An 18,327-nucleotide genomic window follows, 5' to 3' on the forward strand; every position below is an offset into this window, starting at 1 on the left:
GGCTCTTTTTTTTTTTTTATTTTTTTTTTTTAGTTTTTATCAAATGTATAAACAAACTGCATTGTGCTGCAAGTTTGCCTTTTAAATGAGTCATTACAAAGTTGTAACTGCTTTTTAAAGTATATTTAAAAAGGATTTTTTTTTGTATCACCATTACAGTGAGATGAGGTAGCAGGAAAGAGGCAATGTGGGGGATATCATGCAGCTCTTCTGCACATTCCCTTTCCTGTCTAAAGTTTCAACCAGATGTAACACTCGCCTCCAAAAGTGTTTGCATAGAAATTACATTTCCAATTACCCTCACACTTATGATTTATTTTTATCAAACGTATTAATTTTTATGTCGTTCAAGCTGTTGCATGTTTTAAATGACAGGGCTAAAAAAATGTTGTCAATTTGAAATTTATATACACACACACACATTTTGTTTTGCACATCACCACAGTGCTCCTCTTCATATACCTTTTTTAATCTTCCTGCCAATCTTCAAAATGTGCTTATTTTTGTTTTATCAAATGCCAAACAGTTAACTAAGCATGTTTACCCCATTTTAGTTTGGATTGTGGAATAAGTCTTGTGTGTTTTTTTTTTTTTTTTTTTTTTTTTTTTGCATGATGTCATTAATGACAAGGTGAATTCCTCCTTCTCTCTAGGAAAACCTTGACATGGTTATCTAACCACTTAACAGCAAATGTGATTCAAACTGTGTTATGAACCTGTTCTCTTTTCCTTTTTCATCTGATGTTTGGAAGCGTAATGTCAGTATTGTTCGCATTGCAAAGCCAGCAGTTTTTTTTATAAACATCATCTTGTAACTGGTGTTACTTATGTTATATATGGAATCCTACAATGCTTGGACTTTTAACTTTTTTATTGGTCTTGTTCATGTAGGACTGCCCCATAGTAAAGTTGTAACATGACACTAGAGTAAGTGTACACTACTGTTGAAATCTCGGCAAATAGGCTGTAGCTTGGTATAATGCTTCTGGTCTCCCAATTACATTGCACATTGTGTTCTGTTATTTAAAGAACTCCAGCATCTAATTAATTGTAATTAATTTTGCTTTGCAATACCAAAAGTTACTGCCTCTCAAGTCACAGATGGATACTGATGTATTTATTTCTGCTGGGTTACCTAATTCGGTTTGAAACTTCTAGCAATACATTGTTACTTCTGGTATGGAAAAATTCCTGACATTTAAATTGATACATTCGCTTACCTGTGAATATGTGGAATTTGCCAGATTGAACAAAGTCCTTCATGTAACTATATAAAGCCCAATCCAAGCTAGTGTCCCAGTGCTGAGCTGGCCCTGCATAATGTGTAGTTACATATTTACCGATTTAACCATGTTTTATATAGGGCCTACTCAGGCCGTCTTATAGGAGGTCACTTGGGTTGGCTCTTTAAATGAAAAGTCTGGCCCCCGATTTTTTCAAATCCATATTGGAATCCATTTTGCAGAGACTCCTGTGAGTCTTGCTACATACAAATCTGTGCATGTATTCTTTAGGTGTTAGTACTAGAGAATTCAACTTCTATCGTAACAGACGCATACTCATTGAATACAGTAAAATGCACTGCAGTTTATGTAAAACAGACCCCAACATGCATTTAACATGAAAATATGACCAGCATAGTGAGGTTGGCAAGTTTAAATCTGACTACCCTGCATGTTTAGTGAATGCACCCCTTTAAATGAAAGATCCCACCATGTCATTTGTTGGATGGATGTTCACTAAGCGCTGTAGGGATCGTTCTGCTGAAACTTAAGTGTTTATAACCTACAGTGTTTCTGCCCAGTATTTGTAAATGTGCACCAGAAAATGATTATTATAGTTTGTGTCCCCTACTCCTCACTGTTGCACATAGTCATCAAAGTCACCAAAGTGTTCATGAGACTCCTGCCACTTTAAGGCACATCTGTCAATCCACTATGGATCATGTTTATCAAGCTATACCACAAAAAAACTCTTAATGGAGTCACACTACAGATGTTTGTGCTGATGCTTCATTGTAGCACTTTAGTTCCAAAATCCTGACATTTTGCCTAGATATGTGGGAATAAAAATTCTAATTTTTTTTTGCATCCACAAATTCATAGAATGTTGCCCCTGATGATGAAGAAATTAGGGCTTATAAGAGTTACATCCCCCAGCCTTCAATGTGTACCTGAAAGATCATAGCTTGTTTAACATAAACACCAAACATTTTAGTCTCAAACTGGGGACTAATTTCATTGTCTTAACAAACTAGTCATGGGTGGTGGTGCATTTTTGTTATTAAATACATTACATACTCTTACCCAATGTTCGAATGTGTTTTTTTTTGTGTATTTGCCAGATAAGTGAGGTTGTAGGTTTTTCAAATGTTTTTCTTGCCCATATTTTTCAGTTTTCCCAAACCATTATTTTCCAATAAAGGTAATGGTTTAAATACGTGTTGTATGTGAAAACTAGTCCTCTTCATTTGGTGATACAGCTGGTATGTAGAATGAGCTTATTGTAGGATTAATATATAATGTATACCAAACAAACAATCTGGGACATTTCTCTTCATATGGTCTATTAGGTCATAGGCAGCACCTGTTCATCCCCTGGTTAGTGTTGCTTTTCCCAATGTCCTTACTGTTGCCAAAACCACTTTCAGTACCAATTTGCCACTCAAGGCAAGATATGATTTAACCGTAAATGTTCAGGGGTCTCAGAGGAGGCGGAGCACAATGGAATGGTTGCTCTTCATCCTGGTAAACCGTTTGCCACGTCTCTCTTTGTGATCCCCTGTGTACCGAAGCTTATTAAGAATCTATTCTGCTCTATGTGGCTTTGAAGGAAATCATACTTTTTTACCAATGCATTTTCTTTTGTTAATTTGTGTGCCCCCCTCATGTTTATATGATGTATATTATCAATATTATATAAATATATTTTTAAATATGCTTCTGTGATTTTGTGTAAGGCATCCATCTTCCCACAATGTCGTTTTTATATTGCACTGTGTAAAAAAAATTAAATACAATTTTATTCCTGCCTTTTTAATCTTTCCTGTATTCTACTTATTGAGAACAGTGGAGAGTTATTTCAACGATGCTGCTTTTTATATCGTTACTGAACCACAGTTTAAAACCCTTCTTCCTACTTACTGAAGTAGGAAGTTGTTCTCCCCTGATTTTCCTTGACTTGGGTACCAGCCTGCTGTTGTATCTTGGTTTATAGAACAAGTGCCAAAGTGGTGGTAATCGCAAGGTTTACCTCCTGTTGTTTTTCAAAAATCTTGTATGTTTTCACATAACTTCCCATCCTTTTATCTCTCATCCTCACCCCCTTCTATCTAGTATCGGTTTCATTGGTAGGGTGCTGTATCAGCCCAGGGTTAAACAGTTATTTTTTTAGCAGGAGGAAGTGGTTACTGGAGGATTAAAATGTACAAAACCCTTCTTTGTGTAACCATTAAGCATACAGTTTAAGGTTAGTCATTTTGAGTCTTATTTCCATCTTAATAGAAAGCAGTTTAAACCTTTATCATTAAGTCTGACAGATTTGGAACTGTTTTTTGTGATATTGTTACAACCATGCTGATGACCAATAACCGTTTCCTCACTTATATTTATTTTACTGGAATTTGACATCAATATGTGTACAATGCTGTGCAAGCAGAGACAAAATCTAAGAATTATCTGATTGGAGATGGCAAATGTATGTGTACATTTCCCTTTAGACACTAAAGAAATTAGTTATCTTTTATTTTTAAAAAGGCTATTCAATGAATATCACGGCTATTTCATTAATGTATACATGTATACTGTTTTATATCCCTGTTTTCTGCTGCTGGTTTATGATAGATATCATGATTTAATGTCTTTCTCAGCCAGCTAATATTCTCTTCTAGAACTTCTGTTTACCCTCAGCTTTACTTCCTTGAATTTTGAAGGCCTGCAAAAAGCTTTTATACTTCTGGAAAGCAGATCTGTCACCATTCTCACTTGTCCATTCCCTGATAATCCGGCATAACTTTTTAGTTATTTTAAACAAATCAATTCCACTGTCATTTTGTAACCTCTCTACCTTATTACCTAATTGCACACTGGAAGTTGGTTTTCATATTGTGCTCCTCCAAAATAAATTGTTTGAAATTGGAATACATTGTTATTTTTTGTTAAACATTTCTCATAATTACTATGGGCGATCTCTTACAGGTAACTTTAAGATACTGTTCCCCCCCTAAAATTTAAGGTTATCAACCATCCATAATTACTAAACCAGTATATGACATTAAGTGGTAAACACCATTCCCTACATGAAGTGTATATCCACCATATACCAAGCCTAAAATATAGTTTGTTTTCATTATTATGCAAAAAAGTTGGTTTAAAAAAAATAGTATAAAAATATTGTAGTTGGAAATATTTTTAAGAGTGAAATTCATAAATTAGCACAACAAAATAGCACAAAATGTTGTACATGAAAGCATTTGAGGAAAGGAGTGGCAAAAATAAATGACAATACATACGAGATGCAAGGTGGAAAGGAGGGGTAAAAGAATAGTAGGTTGAAATGGAAGCATGTGAGAGGCCAACAGGAAAAAGGAGGCCCTTATGTTTAGGCTGTTGGAAGCAGATATACTACAAACTCTTTACTAAATAAGCCCATGTAACAATAATACAAATGTGTATTAGGAACTGATACCACATGTTAAAATTGAACCATTTATTTATTTATTTTTTTTAAATGAAATATAGACACTTATTTAATCTGCTTAGAGAGGATCTTGGGCATCAAATGTCATATGTGTGTTAGGTAATTATAAGTATCAACGGTTCAGGGTGGGGGTGGTGTAATGGCGTGGGGGACATTTTCTTGCACCTTAAGGAGTTAAGGGGCCGTGCAAGTGAGCCTATTGGTATTTAACCTACGTATTTCCGCTCCCGTTACCTAACGCGGCATTGCAGGGGTTAATGGTAGTGGAAATCCGTAAGTTCGCTGTCAGGAGTTAAAAAGGCCGTGCAAGTGATTAAAGGGAGTGCTCCTAATCTCAGTTTACCTGTATAAAAGACACGTGGGAGCCAGGCATCTTGCTGATTGATAGGGGATCAAATACTTATTTCAAATAAATGTATAACTTATTTGAAATGTGTAATTCTGGATTTTTTTGTTGTGGTTCTGTCTCTCGCTGTTCAAATAAACCTACCGTTAAAATTATAGACTAATCATGTCTTTGTCAGTGGGCAAACGTGCAAAATTAGCATCAAATAAAATAATGTTTTCTTTTACTGTACATAGATTTCGTTTCATGTACTTAGGCAGACAATACATGACCATGTGATCACACAAAAAACTGTTGTTTTATAGGGGAACTCTCTGCACTCATCCTAAGCAGACATTAGGGCCAATATATTTTTCAACTCTTATTGAAGTGGTGTTTAAATATCCTAAAAATATCCAGTTAAGCGTTTCTGTTTATCGTGACCATCCTAAACGGAATAGGCTGCATAAACATTATCACTGGCAATAACAGTGTTGTAATGAATCAGACAGATTTGTAAGTATACTGGGCTGCAATTCTACACGTAAAAAAGGAATCATGCAAAGTGGAGGTGGAATATTTCTCCCCTTTACCCAAAAGTACTTGTTTATTTAGACCTAATAGGAATGTAGGTGATATAGCTGGCCATGACCCCAATTATGTATTCATTACCATTCAGACAAAAAGCTTTTACAAATACCAGCCCAGGGGCCTAATTGGCTCAAAGACCCTCAGAAGTCACTATTTTTGGCCCTGTTTTGTTTTGGTTTCTTCCTTGCAAAGTAAGTCCATCTACACAAGAGGGCGCCAAGTACCTTGCATAGTATCACTTAGAAAATCTGTCGGCCTGTCTTTCATCCGTCATTGATGAAGTGCAGCTAATACCACTTCACTTCCTAGCGCCAAGAAAACGTAGTGGGGGGCACTTATGGCTATATGTCAAACTAAGGTGCACAAACAAATGTGTTATGCCGCTTCACATGTGGATTGTAAAGTTTTGTCATTATTTTGCTTTGTTAGTTCCTATGAGATTCCTGTCATGAATGAATAATTTATTTCGTTTTTTATTTCATTTGCGCTACACAGACAACCCTTGTTCCAGTCAAAATGGTACCAAACCAGCAGGCATGTGGGCAGATGGCCGGTTCGGGTATAACTGGGCAGTGTTTATGGCTCTAGGATTTTAGGAAACCTAAGCTTCTTACTTGCAGCACACTTTGGGACAAAGGCTCTTTTAATATTTTTCTGATGTTGCTGTTTAGCTGTAATTTTCTTCTTTCTAATATACTGTACCCACACAAGTTACATATTGTTTTTTTCTGGACAAGCAGGCATACCTGGGAACCTTTGGCCTCCGGCTACCCAGAGCCTTCCCTTGCGGGACGCGTCCAGGGCTGCCAGCTGTACAAGTAGTGTTTTGTTATTTCAAAACCATTTTTGTTTCCAAATCTGGCTATTCTGCCCCATGTGCTATTTGGGATATCTTTGAAGCTGGCCAATGCAATTTACCTCATCAACCAATATATTTTTGAAAACTAGACACCCCAGGGTATTTCAAATGCTAGTATTTTAACTCTTTCCACGCACTAATTTTACCACCAACCTTTGTCAATATTTATGGTAGTAAATCTTTTTTTCTTTTCACACACATTGCACTTCAGGTATGAGTTTACAGCTCCTGGTAAATGCCACTGTCAAACAACACCTCAATATGCGTTCAGCCACATCTCCTGAGTACAGAGATACCCCATGGGTTTGCTGGGTTGTTTGAGGGACTAAAAGGCCACAGGTAGGTTGTGTGCATTTTTCAAATTGATATTTGAACATGTTGAAAATTCTGCCCACATATCCTATTTGGGATATCTTTGAACTCAGCCAATTTAATTTATCCATCAAATCATATATTATTGAACAATATACACCCCTGGGAACTTCAGATGCTGGTATTTTGAGTTTTTCCATGTACACATTTTAGCACAAGCCTTTGTTACAGTTTGCCGTGTTTTTTTTCACGCACATTTAACTTCAGGTATACATCTACTCATCCTAGTATATGTCATCCTGCCAATTCGATTTACCCCATCAAATCATAAACTTTTTCAAAGTGCCAATATTTTAACTCTATGCGACAATTTTTGTGAACATATGGCGCTAATTTTAGGACTTGTTCATAAAATAAACTTTTATATATATATATATATATATATATATATATATATTTTGACTTTTTTTCTAGTTGTATATATGTTTTCCGTTACCACATTTTTATTTATTTTTTTCAAGTTTTTTTTGTTTTTTATATTTTTTATTTTACTAATCACATTCTGATTAGTGAGCTGGGCTCCATTGACTTGCATGGTTGAATGCAGTACCTATATTCAAACTGCTCTCAATAGACCCTCTGTGAACTCATTGGTGTGTCAGTTGGTGCCGCCATCTTGTGAGTGGCAGCAATGGCACTCACTAATGGCGCTTGTGGTTGCTCTTCGGAGCAATCACAACCACAGATTTCGCTTAGGAAGCTATTGCTGTCGCTTCCTAAGCTCTGTTTTAGCCGCCATCTTTGTTGATCGGTTTGGTAGTGGCCATTTTTTTTGGGGGGGGGCTTTCCTCCCATGATCCACGGCTAGCCTCGCTTACGAGGCTTCCTTGCAAAGCCGTGACCGTGTCCATTGCAGGTATTTGAAAGCAGCCCGTACATGTACAGACTTTGTCACAAATGGATTGCACCGTGAGCCCGGCTTTATCGTGAAGGGGTTAACCACGGTACACAATATCAAAACACAATTTAAAATAGAAACATGGTAGTAATAGTAACTTTATGAGTAATCTGTGGGGCATACTTTTGCAGTATTAAAGCAAAACTAATAAGGGCTGCTCAAGGAAACAGTCTATTGCACCTTACAGCTTCACCATTAAAGACTGCATTTTAAAGTACTTTGTAAGTTATTTAATATACACTACTTTAGGTATATATCGAATAGTGATTTTTATTTAGTACTCCAGAGGACGCTACCTCATAGCTGATGAAACACATTAAGGAAGCTCATTTATACCACTTGGAGGAACAATCTTCACTTTTTGGACGAGTGGCGGTCCCACTGATGGACTGAGTCCTGTTAGAAGATGTTTTCAGCCATTTGGATACATATATATTGCTGTTATGCACACCACTTGGAGTGCCTTTATTTCCTGTAAGTGGTTTAACCACATATATTCTATACAATATATGGATATTGCACAATGTACTTTTACTCTTTGTTTTTATAGTAATTATTAAAAGATGTTTTCTACACAATTTTGATGGGCTCACTTAGCATAGAGGCTTTGTGAGTGCAATATTTTACCACTGCTTTTTATTTCTTTCAATATTACACTATTGTGTTTCTATTTATTTTTGTTTCCCACATGTTCTGCGCTCCCATCCGGTCCACATATATCTTTTGCTGTACTTAAGGAAGTACTTTTGGGGATTGCTGCAGAACTACTAGGGGAGTTATTTTTCCTTTTTGGTGTACACGCTCACGTAGAGTGTGTATTTGGTTTTTAATATACATTCTTTAACTGTAAGAAAAAAAATACATTTACACTTGTGGTTTAAGAGCTGTGGTGTACCACTCCCCTGCTTTCGGTTATTCCCCCCTATGTTTTGGCTGCTTGAACTAGGAAAGTGTTCTTGTTGAAATCAGTGGGAGTGTTTTCTGCACATATGCACAGGGGGTTTTGTTAGATCACATGTGTTTGTCCAGTCAAACACATCTCATCAGTAGGACATGCTAATTTGCATAATTATATATGCATAACATCACATGTGATGTAATAGATACAATGCAGTTTGTGAACTTTATGATGCTCTGAAAAATTTCTATTAAATACATATTTTTTAAAATATATACGGTATCTGTGGGTAACTGCACATGCTTCCACTGTCCCTAAATGAGCCAATATTAAAGGTACATGATTGTATTACAGTCACCTACCTTGCAAGTTTTCTCCCCAATCCAGGCCTTGCCCAGCCGAGCAGACAGACAGCGCAGGGCATAAGGCTTTCCTCCACTCAGTTGCGAACTTGCGCAGAAATACTGGCCAGGTGGCAACCCTACTCATCAGAGCAAAAGAGCTAAAGTGAGGGAGCACTAGAGTGGATTTGATAGCTGGAGTCTCCTCCTAAAGGGACCGTCCCAAACACCCATACCATATTAAAGTACTTAATATTTAATATGCAATTCTTAACTTGGGCAAAGTTAAAATAACTTACCTTGTTAAAACACTGTAGCCCTAAAATAAATCAATGCACAATGTGCGCTGGTTGGCATGAAAACACCACATTTTGCATTTTTTAGGGTCATTTCTTTTATTTGTAAATATGTGGAAGTCTCTTGAAGAACTAATTTAATTGGAAGAACAGCAACAAAGTGAACAACAACACCAAAGGAAAGTATTTGAAGAATTACAGTAAGTAGAAATGTACCAGCTTGGGTGTGACAAAAATCTCTGCTCTCATTTTGAAATGATCTGCTTGCTTGTTTTATCGGGAAATGAGTCATAAATCTGTAAAGAATAATTAACATCTTCGAATATGTCTTGTCTTATTCCACTTGTCTTTCTGACGTTTACAGTTTTAATCTTCTGAAACACGTGATAAAAAATGTATTGTGGTAGACACAATGGAGTTCATGTGAACTTCCAAAGATGAAGTTTGGTCCTATCACTATGGCAACCAAACTAAATACTGTTAATCGAACCATTCCATTGCTATGGTGGCAAGACTACTTTTCAAACTCTGCAACAGAATGGCTGCACATTGATATTTTGGAAGCCACGTTTTTTTACTTTTGTGCAAAACAGAACTATGACAAGGACCTATTTTTGAAAGCCCCTTACAGCCCTATCCTCTTTTTTTTAACACAGTCTGGATTTTACTTGTAGGAGGAGGCAGCTCTGAGTAGCTCCTAACCTGTTCTACCAGCTATCAAGGAAAAGCAACCCACAGCAGAGGTGTGTCATATAATTGTTAGCTTGAAAAACTTGTTCCTTGTATCAAGTTTTTGCTTAGGTCTAGCCACAGTATTTAAATCTGTTGGCATAAGCGATCACTCAGATGCAAGCTAAGGAATAAGCTCAGGTGGACAGCTGTCTAAGAAGGGCAGAAGGTCAAGAAACAGGATAAAGAAGCTCAGTGCATTTTTATAAAAGTGCAGGTATCAAAAATTCTGTTCAGAAAACCTGCCTAAGGCATGAAAACTTTACTGAACTTAATACTACAAGAAACTACCTGTAATGACGGGCATGGTTACACAGTATCAGCCTCTTCCCAAGAGTGTGCCACTGTACTGTGTAACATTTTTATTTTGCTGTAAATCATCATGTGAATACGGATTTTCTGCTGGCACTGGGAGGTCATCTAACTATCTTTTTCAATGAAGACTGTCTTCCTTTTCTGAAGGAATATAGAATCATCGGTGGATTAAAAATTTAAGATCTTTACCAGTAGGAAGACCACCACTAAGAAGAGCCTGCCTAAAGCTTGCTTTTTTGTTCAAAACATTGGGAAACATTTGATTTGACAGATACTCAAGTTGAAGTGATGTTATCTCTTGTATGAGAGTGAGGCCTAGGATTGGAAACCGTTTATACTAGGTATTTACTTTTGACATGCCTTGGTGGTGCTGCTGTTGTTTCTGTCCTCCTTGTCTGTCTGAGGAGGAGAAGTCAGGTCTAACCGTTAGCCGGCAAATAGACCGAATGCTGAAACAAACGGAGCAAATTAATAAGAAGGAGCTTAAACTTCTGCTTCTGGGTAAGTTTCACGAATGGTTACACAATTCTAGTATCAGTTTATTTTTGTGACAGTAAAATCGAGGGATGCAAATTTATAACTACATAAATCATAAGACACATTGGTGTAGAAGGAAAAATTGTAGGGGATTCGGCATGGTTGATTTGATTGTGGCTAAGAACATGTGGAAAAGTAGATGGCCTGCAGTTTCTGAAGTATTAAGAGGATGAATTGTATGCTTATCTGAACAGGTGAGTTTTTAAGCGTGTCAGCTATGTTTGTAGCAAAAAGGGCTAGAGTGCCAACCAGCAGCATATTTAGGGGCCCACTCATCAGGGAGCTCCATACTGGCACGCAAAGACAGTCCAAAAAAAAAAAAACTGGCCAGTCCAAAAATGTTCACAAAGGCCCATTAAGGTTGCACCAGCCCTTTGATGGATGGATGTGTATGTGTGTGTGAGCATGAATGTGTAAGTGTGCGTGAGCTTGAGTGTGTATGTGTGACCACAAATGTGTATTTGTAAGTGTGTCTGGTGATTTCTGGAAAAAATATGTTTCCCTACATAAAATCTAAACTGTTTCTAAGATTGTCTCTAAATATCACTGTGGCAAAACTAGGGCAATTGTTCTGGCCTCTCAATGTGTCCTGACATCTGGCACTTAAATAGTTATAGATAGAAAAAAAAAAGAATAGATGCAGTATTGAGGAATGGAAATAAGTGGAAGAAAGGCTGTTAGGTAAGGGCTGGGCCAGGATTCAGTCCTAAATGGTACAGGGTGTAGTAACTTTCAGACCAAGGGTAAAGTGACCCAGTAATATACGGTCTTAGCATATACTAAAATTATCCAAGTGCTAGAACTTGCATACTACTTTGGCCCATACAAAACCTAAACCTCTGAAGGTCATGCATATAGAGCTCTTAAGTAGCACAGAAAGTATGCTGTCAGATTAATGCATATTTATTACAGCCACCAGCTAGCCATATGTGGAATGGCAAGTAAAACACCATCCTGTTGTTGTTGTCTCAGAGCCTTCAATAAAGATGATCAAGTTGAAGTCACAACCAGTGCTATATCTTGGCCTTTACAAGGCATAAAAAGCAGCTCCACCCGCTCGAAAAAGAACTGAGCCTGCTGGCTCAATAATCTATGTGGGCACTGCTAACGCTAGCACCGCAAAACCAGCAAGTTGCTGTTATGTGGAGGAAACAAGGCACAGTCAGAGAAACTCTGAAGTCTTCAGCCAGGTAAGCTGGCAAGCTGTTTGTAAGCACAGATGGCACCGGGAAGCAGTTTGTGGCATAAAAAGCTGTTTTGGCACAAAGGTAGCAGGCAAGTTGTTTGGGCACAAAGATGACACTGTTAAACTGTTTGGGGACAAAGATGGCATCGTGAAGCTGTTTCGGGACATATTCGGCAGAGACGTGCTGTTTTAGGACAAATTTGGCATTGGGAAGCTGTTTGGGTACCAAGATAGCACTGTTAAGATGTTGGAGACAAGGATGATAATGGCAAGCTGCTTGAGGACAGAGATGACATTGTTAAGCTGTTTGGGGATAAATTTGGCACTGTTAAGCTGCTTGGAGACAACAGTGCACTGTTGGGCTGTTTGGGGGCAAAGATGGCAGAGAAGAGCTGTTTGAGGACAAAAGATGACACCTTTAATCTGTTTGGGGACAACAATTACAGGGGCAAGCTGTTTGGACACAAATTTGGCACTGAGAAGCTGTTTGGGGGCAACTGTGGTACTATCAAATTGTTTAGGTACAAAGGTGATACTGTTAAGCTGTTTGGGGGCAAAGATGGCAGAGACAAGCTATTTGAGGACAACGATGGCACTGTTTGGGGTCGAAGATGACAGAGACCAAGCTGTTTGGGCATAAATTTAGTACTGGGAAGCTGTTTGGGTATCAAGACGGCACCGTTTAGCTGTTGGAGACAAGGATGACAATGGCAAGCTGCTTGGGGATAGAGATGGCACTGTTAATCTATTTGAGGACAAAGATGTACTGTTAAGCCGTTTGGGTAACAATAACGAGACAAACTGTAGACAAATATGGCACAGTTAAGCAGTGTGGGGACAATGATGGGACCGTTAAGCTGTTTAGGACAAATATGGCAGAAACAAGCTGTTTGGGGATAAAGAGGGCATAGACAAACTGTTAATGGAAAATTATGGTGGACGAAGATGACAGAGACAAGCTGTTTTGGGACAAAGATGTTTTGGCACCGGGAAGCTGTTTCGGGGCACATGTAGCACAATTAAACTGTTTGGAGACAAAGATGGCACTGTTAAGCTATTGGGGATGAGAATGGTACTCTCAAGCTGTTTGGGGACAACGATAGTAGAGACAAGCTGTTTGGACACAGATACAGCATTAAGTTGTTTGTGGACAAACATGGCACTATTAAGCTGTTAAGGGACAAAGATGGCAGAGACAAGCCATTAATAGATGAAGGTGGCACCGGGAAGCCGTTTGGGGACAAAGATGGCACTGTTAAGCTATTTGGGGTAAAATATAGCAGGCTATTTCAGGATAACAGTGGCACTGTTAAGCAGTTTGGCACAACACTGTGTGAGACAAGCTGTTTAGGGACAACAATAGCGCTGTTAAGCTGTTTGGGTATAACAATGACAGAGACAAGCTGCTTGGAGACTAAGATGATACTATTAAGCAGTTTGTGGACATGATAGCACTGTGAAGCTCTTTGGAAACAGGGATAGCACTGTTAAGCTATTTGGGAACACAGATGGTAGAGGAAAGCTTTTTAGGCACAAAAATGCAGATGCAAGCTGTTTGACCATAAGGTTGGGCGCTATGAAGCTATTTGGGGAAAATTATGGCACTGTATAGCAATTTGTGGGAAAAGATAGCAGAGGCAAGCTGTTTTGGGGCAAAAATGGAATTTATGCAGTGGCTGATACATTGTTAACCTCTCCTCTTGGCACATTTTCCATAAACATGTTTGGAGGTAAGATTGCTCGTTTATAGGAAATGTCTGATTTGTGCATTCAGATGTTTTCTGTACACAAATGGCTCTGAAATTTTAACTCAAGCAATGTACTCATTTTTGGGTCTGGGCAAATTGAGTACATTGTTTGAGTTATGATTTCAGTGCCATTTCAAACCATTATTACAAAAAACAATTAAACAATAATTCCTCTTTTTTTATTTTTCGTTTAATACATTGCAGAGATAAAGAAAAAAACACAAATATAAGACCAATATTTATATAATTTAATACAGACAAATTGGGAAAATCCTTTTACAAATCAATTTCGTAGGTAAAGTACATCTATAGCATACATATTATTCATAAACTAAGTTTGCACAGTTCCCAAAGAGGAAAGCTAAGGAAGGGTAGCTAAGAGTAATAACGCTCTGCAGGGTGACATGTCTATCTGTTTCTCTACTGTGAAAGAGAGAGTCTCAAAAATCTTTTTACAGCAATCTACTATTTTACTACAAGACCACCATGTGTGTAACCAAGTACCTTCAGCTTCTTCACATCTCCAACAGAGATTTTGTTTTAGAGGGTTTATCTAGTGGAGCCTTTGTGGTACCATATACCACCTATTAACTATTTTAAAGTCGATCTCTTGTAAATTTAGGCAGTGTATAGTCTTCATAACCTGATTCCAAGGTCTTATCCATCGTTCTTCTGTGGATGAAGATGAGGTAGCAATATTTAAGTCTGTCTCCCATTTATTCCAGGCAGTTGGAGATTTAAGATCATCTAATTCTAAGATCAGGTCCGTACAAATTCAGAGCATAGCAAGGAAAAATCCATGAGTTTGTTACCTATCATATCATCCTCTATCCCAGGCATGTCCAAAGTCCGGCCCGCGGGCCAATTGCGGCCCGCGTTCCGGACTGATGCGGCCCCCAAGTGAGCCACGGGACTTGGCGTCATCAGCCGGCGCAGGGAGAAGGAAAGCGCGAGATCTGGGCTTTCCTTCTCCCTGCGCCGGCACACACAGCCACACAGCGGTGGGCGCGGCTTCAGTGTTGTGCGCCGGGATCTGACAACAAACCCCGGCGCACAACAGCTGTTGCTGCGCGGATCGCAAGGGAGCAGTATCGGAGGTATTTACCGGACATCCGGCTTAAAATCACTCAAGGGAGCCGGATGTCCGGTAAAGACCTCCGATACTGCTCCCTTGCGATCCGCTCGGCAACAGCTGTTGTGCGCCGGGGTTTGTTGTCAGAAACCGGCGCACAACACTGAAGCCGCGCCCACCGCTGTCCGTGCCCTCTGAACCCCGTGGCCTCGGAAGAAGAAGGAAGAACTGAAGAAGAAGAGGAGCGAAGAGCAGGAAAAGGAGCTGTAAGGAGAAAAGAGGAAAGGTAGGAAAGCATACAGTGAGAGTGGATTGGTGTATGTGTGTGGATTGGTGTATGTGTGTGGATTGGTATATGTGTGGATGTGTATGTGTGGATTGGTATGTGTGTGTGGATTGGTGTATGTGTGTGTGGATTGGTGTATGTGTGTGGATTGGTGTATATGTGTGGATTGGTGTATGTGTGTGGATTGGTGTATGTGTGTGGATTGGTGTATGTGTGTGGATTGGTGTATATGTGTGGATTAGTGTATATGTGTGGATTGGTATGTGTGTGGATTGGTATGTGTGTGGATTGGTATGTGTGTGGATTGGTATGTGTGTGGATTGGTATGTGTGTGGATTGGTATATATGTGTGGATTAGTGTATGTGTGTGGATTGGAATGTGTGGATTGGAATGTGTGGATTGGTATGTGTGGATTGGTGTATGTGTGTGGATTGGTGTATGTGTGTGGATTGGTGTATGTGTGTGGATTGGTATATGTGTGTGGATTGGTATGCGTGTGGATTGGTATGCGTGTGGATTGGTATATGTGTGGATTGGTATGTGTGTGGATTGGTGTGTGTGTGTGGATTGGTGTATGTGTGTGGATTGGTGTATGTGTGTGGATTGGTGTATGTGTGTGTGGATTGGTATGTGTGTGTGGATTGGTATGTGTGTGTGGATTAGTATATGTGTGGATTGGTGTGTGTGTGGATTGGTATGCGTGTGGATTGGTATGCGTGTGGATTGGTATGCGTGTGGATTGGTATGCGTGTGGATTGGTGTATGTGTGTGGATTGGTGTATGTGTGTGGATTGGTATGTGTGTGGATTGGTGTATGTGTGTGGATTTGTATATGTGTGTGGATTGGTGTATGTGTGTGGATTGGTATATGTGTGGATTGGTATGCGTGTGGATTGGTATGCGTGTGGATTGGTATGCGTGTGGATTGGTATGCGTGTGGATTGGTATGCGTGTGGATTGGTAAATGTGTGAGAGTGATGGGTGTTATGCTGTACCATTTCCAATGTATTTTTCATTATATAATTATGCTCTAAAGTACATCATAACTCCCATCACTCTATACTGTTCTATACAGTGGCAGAGCTGGGAGACAGAGGCCTTGCACCCCCACTGCAGGACTCCTGAAAGGTAAGTGAACTTCAAAGAGGGAAAGGGTAGATAGTTAGGAGGGGTAGATAGGGAGAAGGGAGTGAGAAGGGGTAGATAGGGCAGAAGGGAGCGAGAAGGGGTAGATAAGGCAATCATACTCCTATCATGCCAAGTCTGCGACTGCCTCCTGGAATCTGGGTATGCCTGGGCATGATAGGAATGTGATTGCTGTTAACAATTATATATATATATATATATATATATATATATATATATTGTTATTTAATTGTTTTGTCCTATTTTGGTGTGTTACTTACTTTAAATAAAAGTGTTAGATTTTTTTTATGGTGTGTGTGGGGGGTCATATTCAGTTTCGGCCAGGTAGTTTTAAAGTGTGTGTGGGGGGGGTGCCACATACAGGATCCGCCCCGGGTGCCAAATACTCTAGGTACGCCCCTGCCCTCCCCTACACAATTTCTTCATCAGATGCCCTTGTGGCTGTGTGTGCCGGCGCAGGGAGAAGGAAAGCCCAAATCTTGCGATCTCGGACGTCGCTAGATTTGGGCTTTCCTTCTCCCTGCGCCGGCACACACAGCCACAAGGGCATCTGATGAAGAAATTGTAGGCAGTGGCGGAACTACCGGGGTCGCGACTGCGACCGGGCCCTGGAGTTCTGCCAGTCAGGGGGGCCCAAGGGGTGCTGAGCGGTTGCTGAAAAAGGAGAGTGAGAAAGGGATAGATGTGGTATGCCGTTTTCAATAAACTTTGCATAAAATAGTTAATTTGCATTTCATTTTAATGGTTCAGAAAATGTCAGGCAAAATGGTCGGCCCTCGCACATGTTCACTTCATCAAATCTGGCACTCTTCGAAAAAAGTTTGGACATGCCTGCTCTATCCTATTAATCCAGCTATGTATCCAACCATTAAGACACGCATCCTGAATTTTTTTTTATTTAAGAGCTTTATCTGGGCCTTTTTAGTGATGAAATCATTAAAACCCATATTTTTTCTTAAATCGCTGCCAGAACAATAACATTGAATTAAGTGGTGTCTCTTTTAGATCTTTCAAATATATCTTTAAATCGTTTTTCTGCAACCAGAGGACTAATTCTAGATCCTTAAGACCCAGGATGGATTGTTCTATTATATACCAGTCAGATTCTTTAGACTGTGTTAATTGTATTTTATATATATATATGCAATAACATAGATGACTGCCAATAATGAAATAATTTTGGAAGACTCAGACCGCCTCGATTCTTAGGCAAAAACAAAGTATGAATTCTAGGATGTTTGTCACGCCATATAAAATTCATTAATTTTGATTGTATTAAATTAAACCATTTTCCGGATAAGCAGTCTGGGATCATTCTAAATCTATATAGTCATGCCGGTAGTATATATGATTTTATAATATTAATTCTGTCCATCCAAGATATTCTGTTTTAGGAGGAGTTGACAGTTTTTTTTCCATAATCTTGACACCTTCTGCAGGGATCATTACTCGTAGATAGTCTAGATCTAGATCTAGATGACCAGATTCTGGCCAGAGGAACTGAAAACTATGCTTAAGTGATTTTTTTATCATCCTCTGTCATTTCTACACACATAGCTTGTGATTTTCCTATATTTAGTTTATAATTAGACTACCATATAGTTCAATTTCGCAATTTTGGGTTTACCCAAAGTAATCAGGACATCATTCATTTCCAGATGTCCAATTTTTTTTTACCAGAAATGTTAGTATTATATCTTATTTCAGATGCAAACGTTTCAAATGAGATTATATATCGTAGTGGAGCCCTGTCTTGTGGTGTAAAAATATTCAGCGATATATCCATCAGGACCCGGTGTTTTGCCTCTTTTCAGTTGCATTATTATTTTAGTCACTTCATGTTCTTCTGTTGGAAGATCTAAGGTTTCTGATTGGGGGTCGATAGTTGACTTATGTTGGTGGATTGCAGGTATTTCCTAATTAATTCCCTCTTGTGACTATTATCAGGGAGATTATATAAATCTGCATAACATTTACGAAAGGCTTATCCTATTTGTTCTGAAATATAAGTTTTATTATTATATATAAT

General features: G+C 38.9%; 1 protein-coding gene across 3 annotated transcripts in view; it reads left to right on the plus strand.

Annotated features, from left to right (window-relative positions):
- Nucleotides 1-10,083: 10,083 nt before the first annotated feature.
- Nucleotides 10,084-18,327, plus strand: part of LOC128492742 (guanine nucleotide-binding protein subunit alpha-11-like) — a 29,952-nt gene continuing 21,708 nt past the window's right edge. Inside the window, exon 1 of one of the 3 annotated variants that reach the window (XM_053465428.1) lies at nt 10,084-10,224. Coding sequence is in view for 1 of the 3 variants with exons in the window: in XM_053465420.1 (XP_053321395.1) it covers nt 10,679-10,823 (145 nt within the window). In the remaining 2 variants the exon portion in view is untranslated. Of the gene's footprint in view, nt 10,225-10,552; nt 10,824-11,744; nt 12,050-18,327 lie in introns of those variants that run through there. The other 2 variants (XM_053465420.1, XM_053465437.1) reach the window with 2 other exon arrangements.

The sequence above is a fragment of the Spea bombifrons genome, chromosome 1 (genome assembly GCF_027358695.1).
Source record: "Spea bombifrons isolate aSpeBom1 chromosome 1, aSpeBom1.2.pri, whole genome shotgun sequence".
NCBI lineage: Eukaryota > Metazoa > Chordata > Amphibia > Anura > Pelobatidae > Spea > Spea bombifrons.